General features: G+C 46.2%; 1 protein-coding gene across 1 annotated transcript in view; it reads left to right on the top strand.

Moving 5' to 3' along the window:
• Positions 1 to 12,370, top strand: part of RYR3 (ryanodine receptor 3) — a 515,475-nt gene that overhangs the window by 488,119 nt on the left and 14,986 nt on the right. The window contains 7 exon segments of the mRNA XM_044230143.1: positions 297 to 378; positions 1,031 to 2,361; positions 4,406 to 4,464; positions 5,316 to 5,487; positions 6,502 to 6,588; positions 7,871 to 8,071; positions 10,971 to 11,101. Of these exon segments, the coding sequence (XP_044086078.1) occupies positions 297 to 378; positions 1,031 to 2,361; positions 4,406 to 4,464; positions 5,316 to 5,487; positions 6,502 to 6,588; positions 7,871 to 8,071; positions 10,971 to 11,101 (2,063 nt within the window).

A 12,370-nucleotide genomic window follows, 5' to 3' on the forward strand; every position in this document is an offset into this window, starting at 1 on the left:
TGAAGTAGTAGAAATACCTAATGGTTGTTTGGTGGATTGGATTGTTCACTAGCTTTGGACAACAAGTGGTATGTCTGCCATATTGTACTAATAAAAGGGAAACTAAAGAAGCTCTCTTGGATAAGACCGGCCACAGCGAGTCTCCCTGATGATACGAACAGTGGATGATACGATGTCCACAGGCACAATGGACACAACCTTCACCTAACCTTTCCAGAGCAGGCTCTTCTTGCTCACTGCCCTATACTTTGCTGAGGGATCAGATAGCTCAGGGGTATCTCCTGTTTCTGTTCTAGGATTCCAGTCAGATCGAGCTGCTGAAGGAACTCTTGGATCTCCTTCAGGACATGGTGGTGATGCTTCTGTCCCTCCTGGAAGGTTGGGCTGTTTGGTATAACTAGGCATTCACACAACTGTAATTGGTCTGAGCACTAACCGTACTAATCGTGCAGATTATCCTTCTGGCAGGTCATTGATGCCTTATGACTTTGGTTAGAAAGCCAAATTTTCAGAAGCAAAAAATGAGTAAGGGGCACATGGTCTGATGGACAAAGCCTGAAACCAACTCATTTTATGTTACTAGGAAAGCCAGAATGAACTGGGGAAAACCTCCAAGCTTTGCTCTTCCCTATCCTCTCCCTCTCCCCATTGCTTTTCAGTACATCTGGCTGCCAGTGTGTATGCCAGCCATCTAGTTGGGCACCCTCCTAGGTCTAAGGGGATAAGAGGGGCACCACTTATCCCTATGTGTCCCCAGTAATCTGGTAATGAAACCACTTCCCAGGCCCCAGTCCAGATAAAAGGCACTGGTGTGGCCATCTCCTTCTTCCCTTTGTTTCTTTCCCCCTTGGCTCCTAGTGGTGTAGTCTTTATGGCTTGCTGCTCCCTCCTACCCATTTCAAACCATCACGGTCAGAAAAGAGCCACCTGATTGGGCATACAAATTTCCTAAAAAATAGCTACCTGACCAGTTACATGATGACTTGGGTTTATTTATATATTTGTATGTCTTTTTGAACCTGCCTCACAGGGAATGTGGTAAATGGAACTATTGGCAAGCAGATGGTTGACACACTGGTAGAATCATCTACCAATGTAGAAATGATCTTGAAATTCTTTGACATGTTCTTGAAACTTAAAGACCTTACCAGCTCAGACACCTTCAAAGAATATGACCCAGATGGTAAAGGGATTATCTCTAAAAAAGAGTTCCAAAAGGCCATGGAAGGGCAGAAACAGTACACACAGTCAGAGATTGACTTTCTCCTTTCGTGTGCAGAAGCTGATGAGAATGATATGTTTAATTACGTTGATTTTGTAGACCGGTTCCATGAGCCGGCCAAGGACATAGGGTTTAATGTGGCAGTGTTACTGACCAATCTCTCCGAACATATGCCAAATGATTCTCGCCTTAAGTGTCTGTTGGACCCAGCAGGAAGTGTACTAAATTACTTTGAACCGTACCTGGGACGAATTGAGATCATGGGCGGGGCCAAGAAAATTGAGCGTGTTTACTTCGAGATCAGTGAATCCAGTCGAACTCAGTGGGAGAAGCCCCAAGTGAAGGAGTCGAAGCGACAGTTCATCTTTGATGTGGTCAATGAAGGGGGAGAGCAAGAAAAGATGGAACTGTTTGTGAACTTCTGTGAGGATACCATCTTTGAAATGCAGTTAGCCTCTCAGATCTCCGAAACTGACTCAGCTGAGAGGCCCGACGAGGAGGAGGAAGAAGATGAAGATTCATCTTATGTGTTAGAAATTGAGGGTGAAGAGGAAGATGACAAGTCTTTCGAGTCAGCCTCTGCATTTGCCATGGCCTGTGCCTCAGTGAAGAGAAACGTTGCCAACTTTCTGAAGAAGGCAACCCTGAAGAACCTCCGGAAACAGTACAGGAAAGTGAAAAAGATGACCGTGAAGGAGCTGGTAAAAGTGTTCTTCTCTTTCTTCTGGATGTTGTTTGTGGGGCTCTTCCGGTTGTTCTTCACCATATTGGGAGGAATCTTCCAGATCCTCTGGAACACAGTGTTTGGAGGCGGCCTCGTGGAAGGGGCAAAGAACATCAGAGTGACCAAGATCCTGGGTGACATGCCTGACCCCACCCAGTTTGGTATCCATGATGATGCTCTGGATGCTGAGCGGGCAGAGGTGACTGAGCCAGGGGTTCCACCCGAACTAATTCACTTCGTGAAGGGTGAGAAGGGAGATGCAGATATTATGTCAGATCTCTTTGGATTCCACCCGAAGAAAGAAGGAGGCTTAAAGCATGGGCCTGAAGGGGGTTTGGGTGACCTCTCTGAGATTATTGGCAAGGATGAACCCCCTACACTAGAGAGTACTGTCCGGAAGAAAAGGAAAGCACAGGTAAGCACAAGTCGTTTCTGTCATCTTTTCTCTATGCCCAGAAATAGACTTGCAGTCACTTCTGATGCTGGCTCCCTAGGCGCCAACACTGTATTAGTTACCAGCTCTTCTGTCCCTAATCTTGCAATTCTCTGCCATGTCTGGGAAAGAGCAACACTCAGATGGTTGTCACAGAGTCTAGCTGCTGAGCGATCTTCAGGTTACATTGTGGAGGCCAAATCTGATGGTCTTCCAAGACTTCATCAGAAGGTTAGTGAGTGAACAGAAAGCACAGAACACCAGGGAGAGGTTTCCTTCACTATCCAAATGAGAGTGTTCCTATCAAACCTTCTGTCAGCCAAAATGGCATAAAACAAAGAAGCATCTATCATTTCATAAAGGTAAAAATCCTCTCTGGATTTCTTGCAGTTAGCATGGACAGGTCCTGATGGGGGGATTTCATAAGAAAAGCGAAGTGGCATGAAGCAGACTTTCAGAGAGTGGGAGAAACCTAGAAAGCATATGCTGAGACCTTTCCTTTGAGACCATACTTCTCCAGTGTCCCAAATGGTCCAGATGATATCATTTCGCCCAGCATCACGCTTGGAACATTTCCTTCTTGAGATGTACTATCCAATTTGGGCTTTGAGTCAGTTGACTAGATTAAGGGAATAACAGTAATCCAGAACCCCTTGGTCATGGAAAGTTCTGGGTGTTCCCCTCCACGGAAGCATCTAACTCATAGCATCATTCTAGCATCAAAGAGAACATGGAGAGGATTGTAAAGATATCAGAGGCCAAAGACAAATTTTATTCATTCATTTCATTAATATTTATTGAATAGTTAATATGTGTGTCCCACTGTTTGGGGCTCTGAGAAGATAGTGGTGAGTGAGAAGTGCATTGTCCCTGTAATTTAGTGGAAGAAAAATAGACATTGCAGAAGTTCATACAAGCATGAGAATGTTAAGAAGGAAAAATGCCAGGTCAAGGAAATGCAGAGGAGAGAACACGCACCTAATTTTGGAGAGTCTGGGATGAAAGCATCAGAACCATAGGCCTTCTTGTGATATGAACTTATTTACTCTGTTTTGCTCCCTGATGTAGCTCCAGATGCCAGACAGAGTTTGATACATAATAGGGACTCATTCAAGGCCTATTACATACCTTGCTGTGTTCCTAGGATCCACGGAAATACATTGGTCAACAAGAGAGACATGCTTTTGCTTTACTAGATCTCAGCTTCTAGTGGAAGAAGTGATCAAATTAATAAGATAATAACCATTTGTGACACGTGCTGAAAGAAATGAACAAGGCCATGTGTTACAAAGTGAGTATGGGCTTTACTATGAATAGGATAGTTCAGGAGACTTCTGAAAAGGTGTCACCTGAACCAAGTCCTGAAGTATGTCAGGAAAGACCTGGGAAGTCATACTCCAGGGAGAAGAGTGGCTTGTGCAAAGATCTTGGTGCAGGGCAGGATTTGGAATATGCCAGGAAAGAAAATGAGGTCTGGCTATTTAGGTGTAGGAGGTAACAAGTCAAGTGGTATAAGACAAGGATGGAGAAAAAGGCCCTGATCACATAGGCCTTGTAGACCTCACTGAGGACCTTGAATTTTATTCTAATTACAGTGGTCATCAGTCAGAGGAATTGGCATAGTAGGTAAGAAAATTGAAGACAAGGCAGGAATTTTGTCTGGTGGAAGCAGGCTGTGGATAGGACCTGGTGTGATCTGTGACCCATCCCTCCCTGACCCCGCGGGCTGTTGGGACAGTGCCGTGGGGTCCTAGCCCAAGTTTTCTCTGGGAGTTGAATAATAACAGGGCAACTGAGTTTTAAAGTTTGCAATCTTTGCATTGGCATTTCTCTGGAGAAATGGATTGCAAACCATTTTCGTGGCTGATCCACTTACATCCGTGATCCTGAGGAAAGCAGAGCCATTCTGAAGAGAGAAAGCCAAGGGGATGTGTGACAAGGAGATGAAAATGGCCAGTGCTGAATATGAAGAGACCATGATCTCTTCAAGTTGAGGAAAATTTGACTGATTGTTATTTTTGTCCAGGCAGCTGAGATGAAAGCAGCACATGAAGCCGAAGGGAAAGTGGAGCCTGAGAAGACAGAGTAAGTTCTTGGTAGCTTTGGCTACTTCCAACCCTAAGCAGGTTGTTCTAGATGACATCTCCTGTTGTATTGCTGTGCTAACTAGAAATCTTGATCTCTGTTACTACAAAAAACAGGTACTATGCAGGCCCTGGCCATACTTCTTTTTACCCCAGCTATCCAATAAGCATACTCCATTACTCATGTTAACTTTGTCATGGCACTCTAGAAGAGCAGAACTTCCCAATCTGGCCAAACAAATGATTGAACACCCACACTTAGCAACTTCATATAATGGTGGTGGCGGTGTTTTCTAGTATAGTGAATGCATATTACACACTGCGGTCTATGCTAAGGTCTTTTTTGGTTTGTTTTTAGAGAGCACAAAACAGGGGGAAGGGCAAAGGGAGAGGGACAGAATCTCAAGCAGACTCCCCACTGAGCGTGGGGCATGACGTGCGGCCCCATCTCAGAAGCCTGAGATCGTGACCTAAGCTGAAATCAGGGGTCGGCCGCTTAACAGACTGAGCCACCTGGGTGGCTCACTTTTAAGTCTGACCACAAGCTTAGAAGAATAGGTACTATTACTAATTCCAGCAGTCTTTAAAAATCAAGGACAACTTTTCTGAAGGGGAAAAAAAATTTGTTTATCCCCCTATCAGAAGAGGACTACAAGCACATTTACAACAGACGGCCCCCGACGACCACAGCTCCTCAGAGCCGCATCACTCATTAAGGGTGGAGCTGGCGTCCAGCCACTGTGGGGTGATACCCTCCAGGAATAATGACAAGATTTCTTTTTAATTTAGTCCCCCTCTCTGGGCCAGGCCTCCCGCTGCCCTTCTGTGCTGATGGGGCTCTCGTTCCTGCAGCCTAGAAGACGGGGAGAAGGAGGATACGGCCAAAGAGGAAGAGCAGGCCGAGGCCCTGTGGGCAGATGTGACAAAGAAGAAGAAGCGACGGCGGGGCCAGAAAGTCGAGAAGCCTGAAGCCTTCATGGCTAATTTCTTCAAAGGGCTGGAAATCTATCAGACCAAGTTACTGGTAAGCGCTCAGGCCCTGCCCTGCTCCTGGCTCAGACCTCAGCCGAGGGGCCACATTCCATTTCGTTGTTCGTGTCCATAATGCTTCTTCCTCTTTCTCATTGCTCTTCCTTCCTCTTCTCCTTCATCTGTCTTTGTGTGGGGGAGGAAAAGGAGAAGAGGGTAACTTGGGCAAAGCCAAGTGCTCTAGCCCCCCCCACCTAGCCTGGAATGCCCTGTGCTATCCACAGCAGGGTGCAGATACCTCCTTCTAGAAGATTCGTCCTGTGTCATGTGCAGATGTGGAGGATCGTAGTCCAAAGTTCAGAAGTAGTTGGGTCATCTGGGATGCACAAAGAATATGGTCATATTAGGTTCTCCTATTACTCCTCAAAAGTTATTCCACATGTAGTCAGCTCTCAGCATAGCTCGTGATGTCCTTTCTCTGACACATTGCCCAGTGAGGGATAGTTGCTGATGGCCAGGACATCACCAAGGGGAGCAACCCCTCCACAGAGAGCCTGAGAGCTTTCTACCATTCCCGTCCGCAAGGGCTGGATTTTCTGGGGAAGATGGCAGTGGGAATATTGCCCCTTGAGAACACAAAGCAGAGGCTCTGTGACTTACAAACGGACAAGGACTCTAGGCCACAGACTGGCCACCTCCTGACTGGGAGCTACAGGGCTCTACAGTGGGTCTCAAATACTCGTAATTTCTGCATGGAATGCACACACACATATAGATACACACACACACACCCCTTCACAGCAGCATTTTAATTCTTTGGGGTGGCATGTTTAGACATTTGGTTCCCTGAGGGGTAACCCAGAGCAGGATTCCCTTGAGCATCATTCTCAGCAATTTTTTTTAATCAGTGTCCCTGGTTCCTCCCCAAATACATCATAAGTCCAGGGTTACCAATGAATAGGACTTGTTCTGTCTACATTTCTAACCAGACAAGGTCTTCTGTTTGAGGGAAGGAAGTTCTCTTTCCCTTCCAAAACTCTTCTACTCCTGCCTGTCCTTTCCTTTCCAGCATTACCTGGCCAGGAATTTCTACAACCTGAGGTTCCTCGCTCTGTTCGTAGCCTTCGCGATCAACTTCATCCTACTCTTTTATAAGGTGATACCACATTCAGGGATGATTTGCTAAATAGATGGTATTCTTTTTTTTAAATCCTAATAGAATGTGTGCTCTTAATTAGAAGAAAAATGCTAATATCAGGAAATTTCTAAGACACTGGCTTCTAAAGGGATATGGTTTTTAGCAGCACAGAGAATGGCGACACCACTTGCCTGGGAATCCAGTTCTGGCACTGTTTCCAGAGTTCAGGCTTATCCTAGTCATTATGTCATAAACTCTCCAAATGTGTGTTGGGTATTTCATATGTACTGGACCCTACAATGTGATGTATCTCAAAGTGAGTAATAAATATAGTTCTTTCCTTAAAGGATAAGGTAACAGAAAGCCATTATCATTGGCCTATAGGTTAGAACCATTATGAGGGAAGAATTAACCACAGATGGTTTTTGGATATGAGAAAAGAGGAACTAATCAGGATAAATAAAGATTTTGAACATTGGTAAATTGGTCTCATAGACCATAGGCACATAATAAATGTCAGTGGAATGAATTAATGAATGATAGGTCCTGGATTCTCGACATTGTCTTTAACTGGCTGTCCTAACTTTTCCTTCTCTCCCCTTCTATCTAAAACCATCAATCTAACTTTTTTAAAGCCAACTTTTACATACACCAGCCTTCCCCTAGGTTGAACAGTAATGGCGTTCTGTTGCCTGGAGAGGAGAACTAGAAGTCCACAGGGGGGTGTGGCAAAGCTTGACTTTCCCCTTACTGAGGTTGAAGGGACCGCAGACAGTGATCCAGGCACAAGAGAGCCTGTGGGAGGTGGAACCACAGGGCAAGAGTCTCACAAGGGGAGAGCCTCATAGGCATAAATCTGGGCGTCAACTGTGTCCAGATGGCCGATGAAGCCATGAATGTCAAAGGTGTCTAAAAAAGATTGGAAGATGTCGTGTGTGTGTGTGTGTGTGTGTGTGTGTGTGCGCATGTGTGTTGGTGTCTCAGCCTCCTCCCCAGGCCATGGTATTTCAGAAATTACCTCCCATGGTCTAGGGATCCTAGCATAGGTAGTACAGCATTCCTTATTTGAATTTTTTTTTTCTTTTTTTGAAAAGATCGTTTTTGTCTCTTAAAAATTTTGTTCGTAGTTAAGAGAAATACTGGAGATTCCTAGGAAGAAGTTCCATTAAAGCTCATTCTCTCAGCAGGTAATGCTGTGTCCCTAGTCAGTGCAGCAGGTGCTAGCATGCTAAACGATGGGGGAGAGCCAGTGGCAGAGGCCCTCTCTGATGTTGATAAGAGAATGTGTGTCTTGGGCCAGGTCACCGAGGAACCTGTAGAAGAAGAGACAGAAGACGTTGCAAATCTGTGGAATTCCTTTACCGATGAGGAAGAGGAAGAAGCGATGGTGTTCTTTGTCCTGCAGGAGAGCACTGGGTACATGGCACCCGCATTGCGGGCCTTGGCCATTATCCACACCGTCATCTCTTTGGTCTGTGTGGTGGGCTATTACTGCCTGAAGGTGAGTCGTAGGCCGCTCTGAATCTAGCCAGACTCCTTGGGGAAGACACATCATTTCAAACACAGCCAGGCCTTTGTTCTCTAGGACTGTGCTGGTGGGCTGGGGCTCATGGAGTGGCTGAGAACTGCAGACCCTGGCCACACCTGGAGACTTTTAGAATCTGCAACTCAGCATGCCTCCTGGGGGATCTGTGTTCACACCCATTTGAGAAGCCTTGCTCTGGGAGTCCCTTTTCAGGCACTTCCTGTTGAGTTTCGTGGGACTAGAATCACCAGGCTAAGTCACACGTGGCGCTAGTGATGAGAGCTTCTTCTGATCTGTGAACTTCAGTTAGAATTTTTACAGAAATGCTTTTCACCTTTTGGAAGTGTGTTAGGTTTCAGCTACTCAAGATAGCAGATGAAAACTTACTGATGAATTACCATTTCAGTTACCTAGTGCTCTGTAACAGATTGCCCCCCAAAACTTAGTGGCTTAAAACAACAATCATTTTCATTCTCTGGCTTGACTGGGCACATCTGAGCAGTCCCTCCACTCTGCGTGAAGGCAGCCGTGTCAGCCACCATCTGTCAGTTCAGCTGGGCTGGACTGTCCAGGACGGCACGCTCTCATGCCTGGAACGTTGGCAAGGGAACAAACAGCTGGAAGACTGGGCTCAGCCAGGGTTCTCTGTGAAGATTCGGCATCTCTGAGTCACAGGGGCAGCCCAGACTCATTGCTGCAAAGGAGGCGTGGAGGGGGTGCGGCACACAAGGGCATGAATAGTAGACTTAGTTCACTGGGGCTGTCTTCACAAACTACTACAGTTTTAGGAATCTTCATATATTCGTATGAAGCCCTCTATTCTATTTTTGGTGTTCTAAGTCCAGTTCTGCTACTAGACCACATCTTTTTCTCATTACGTTTTTTTTCTTCCCTCGATTGGAAGTCTCCTTGGCCATACACCGTGCCATCTTCTCCCTGGGAAGAGTCCACAACATGTATTCCTATCCTTGTGACCGTCACTTCCCCCGGTGAACTAGAGTATCCTGCGGGAAGTCTAGCTACCCCACTGGGGAGACCACGTGCCCTGACCCATCCTAAGGACTCCTTTGTAATGATGAAAGCACAGAGTCCAGAGCGAAGCTGCCTGGGTGGGACTCCCAGCTCTGCCACTAACTTCCCCGTTCCTCTGATTCCTCATCTGTAAAAATGAGTGTTATAATCATAACACCAACTCCTAAAAGTTGCTGGAAGTGTTAAATGAATTACTGGTGTAACGGGACTCAGAACCCTAAACATAGTAACCACGAGATCATGTTGGTGGTTTTCCTTAGTCTGGCATCCTGGACTTGTTGGCTTATTGGCTTGTTGGCTTCAGTACAGATACACCGGCTACCTAGAGAAAACAGAAGGTAAACACTACCTTGGGAATAAAGATATGGAGGTCCTCCTTACAAGAGAGTGTAAACCCTTAGAAGATTGAAGGGGAATGCTTCGAATCCCAGAGATGAATACTGTTCCAGTCCTTGGTAGTATTATTAGTATTATTATTATTCAGAATCTTCTCCGAATACAGCAGACCTTAGTCAGAGTGGCTTTACCTTTGCTTTCCCTCCTACATCATCCATTAGTGAGTAGCAATCATTGATTCCTCACAGTGTGCAAATGCCTATTATTAGCCTTTGCCATCTTCCTGTCATTAGTCTTTTATCTTCTTGGTGGTGTTTGTCATTTTAAAGAAAAAAAGGGCAAGAAGTAACTTCACAAATGACTATCTAGATTTTGTCCTTTTTTCCTTGGAAATTAAGAAATAGTGTGGGGCATATGGATTTGATGAGCTTTGAGAAAGAGTTACTGGAAGAAACTGTTTGGAGACCCAACCCTGAGGGATGTTGCTATGTACCCAGTGGATTTCCGGCCGCGTGACTGGCCCCAGCTCTGTCTGCCATTGAGCTCTCCAGGCTGGAGGAGTGCTGGCTACTCACTTCCTGGGATTTCAGTAGTCTCCTCTGACCTCACTAACTGTGTCCCTTGTTTGAAGCATGTGTGTTTGGTGATGGTTGGAGCAAGGAGATTACTTTCCCCTTCTTCTCTGTGTACCTTTTTAGTGTTAGGTCATCAGAGCCATGCCACCATTTCTAGGCTAAAATGACAGTGACAACTGGAAGAGAATGGGGGGTGATAGTCAGGAACCAGTAAATGTGCTGCTCTCAGGAAGAAGACTTCAATACCGAAAGAGCGTACAGAGCCCAGTGAATCCTCTCCTCCTAGCTAGCAAACCATGTTTCATCAACGAAACATCAGAACCATGACATGAACATGACCATAGCCATTGAAGGGGGCTGGAATATGCCATGGTATTTCTGTGGCTGACCAATCAACTCTAGAACAGTTCATTTTCTTTCTAAATCTTGGTTCAACTCCAGTCTAGGAATCCTAGGGGACCTAACTCATTTGGCCTGGGGACTGGTCTAAATATGGCCTTCTCCCCAGGGTGGGTCAAGGACTCTGGTTTGTATTACTATCAGCTGTTAAATACAAACATTGAAGGGTGGCCCAAGTGAAACAGGTTTTTGGAGAGGGAGGCATATTAGCCAAAGGAGTGAGAAGAGATTTATTTGACTTTAGATCTACAGCAAGGCACCCAAAGAATCCCACTGTGAAGAAATTACTGCCTCAGGTGCACCTGGCTGGCTCTGTCAGAGGAGCATGTGGCTCCTGATCTCAGCGTCATGAGTTCAAGCCCCAGGTTGGGCATAGAGATTACTAACTAAAAAATATAAACTTAAGAGAGAGAGGGTAAGAGAAAGAGAGATCACCGCCCTGAAGTTGGAAAGGCTAATTTGTTGGGAATTCTTAGGAGAGAGTGCTGTCATCTGAAAGCCTTCTCTAGTAACCAGTGTCTTCCCACTCTTAGGTCCCTCTGGTGGTATTCAAAAGGGAAAAAGAAATCGCCAGGAAGCTGGAGTTTGATGGCCTATATATCACTGAACAGCCATCTGAAGATGACATCAAGGGGCAGTGGGACCGCCTGGTAATCAACACACCGTAAGTTTCTTGCTCCCCTCCAACCTGAAAAGGAAAAGGATCTGTACTGTAAATAGAATGACATGTTCTTAACCAGCCTTGGAGACTGTTTAATAGAAAGCTTTTATTTGGGGGAGGGAGGTTCTAGGACTTATTTTCTCCACTGCCTTCCTAGTAAAATAGCCTGTTCCCCCTCAAACCCTTGTGTATGTCTCTATGCATTTAATGGGGGACAGAGGATGTGATCAGGGAGTGCTGAGCATAGTTAATTAAGACCAGATGGTCCAGGACAGTATGATTTAGTTTTCCGTGTTCAAGTCATACAGAATATTTCCCTGGCCTGGGGGTTCTGAGATCATCTGCTCGGCTTCTCCCAGAGCTTCCATATGGCACAGCAGTTCAAGGACAGCACCACCACTGAAGTTTTCTCAGACAAGTGGCCTGGTTGGGAATAGAACTCCTGCCATTATCACTTGGTAGGCAGTCCCTTGGGCACTTAAAATAGGGCCATCGGAGTGGGGCAGGGTGGGGAGGGTTGCTACTACCTCTGGCATGAAGCCTGCTTTGTTGTAATTAGTACTGTGGTGGGAAAGAGCACTCATCCCCCAGATAGAGGTCAGCTCTGTCACTTAGTTGTCTGTGAAAGGGGCAAGGTAATGAAGCCTACTGAGCCTTGAGTTCCTTCTCATTAATAGAGGCGTGAGACCACCACCTCCTGAAGTCTGGGAGGACCAATGAATGTATGTTACATGCCTGGTACGGTGCCTGGTACGTGGTAGGCACCCAGCTGTTTGTCATTCTCTTTGTCTACCTGTTCAAAAATTGGCCATCATCATTAGCAAAGGGAGCACTTGTGTGTTCACACCTGGGAGAGTGAGAGTTTCGAGGGAGATCAGTGTGCTGAAAGAGAAGAGATACGGGGCTAGATACGTAAACAGAGGTGACTATGTTGAAACTCTTAGCTGCGCCAATTAAACTGTGCATGTCGGCAAACAGCCACCCTGACCCCTGGAGGAAGAAAATTGCTCCTGATCCAGAGATGGTCAGGCAGGTCAGGAGGGAGGCAGCTCTATAAAGTCACAATGGGGCTCTTTAAAATAGTCTCTAGAACAGGAAGATGCGGGGTGGGGCGGTGAGCTTGCAGATCAAAAGCCTGTCCGCTGGGACGCCTGGGTGGCGCAGTTGGTTGGACGACTGCCTTCGGCTCAGGGCGTGATCCTGGAGTCCCGGGATCGAGTCCCACATCAGGCTCCCAGCTCCATGGGGAGTCTGCTTCGCTCTCTGCCCTTC

This window comes from Neovison vison, chromosome 13 (assembly GCF_020171115.1).
Source record: "Neovison vison isolate M4711 chromosome 13, ASM_NN_V1, whole genome shotgun sequence".
NCBI lineage: Eukaryota > Metazoa > Chordata > Mammalia > Carnivora > Mustelidae > Neogale > Neogale vison.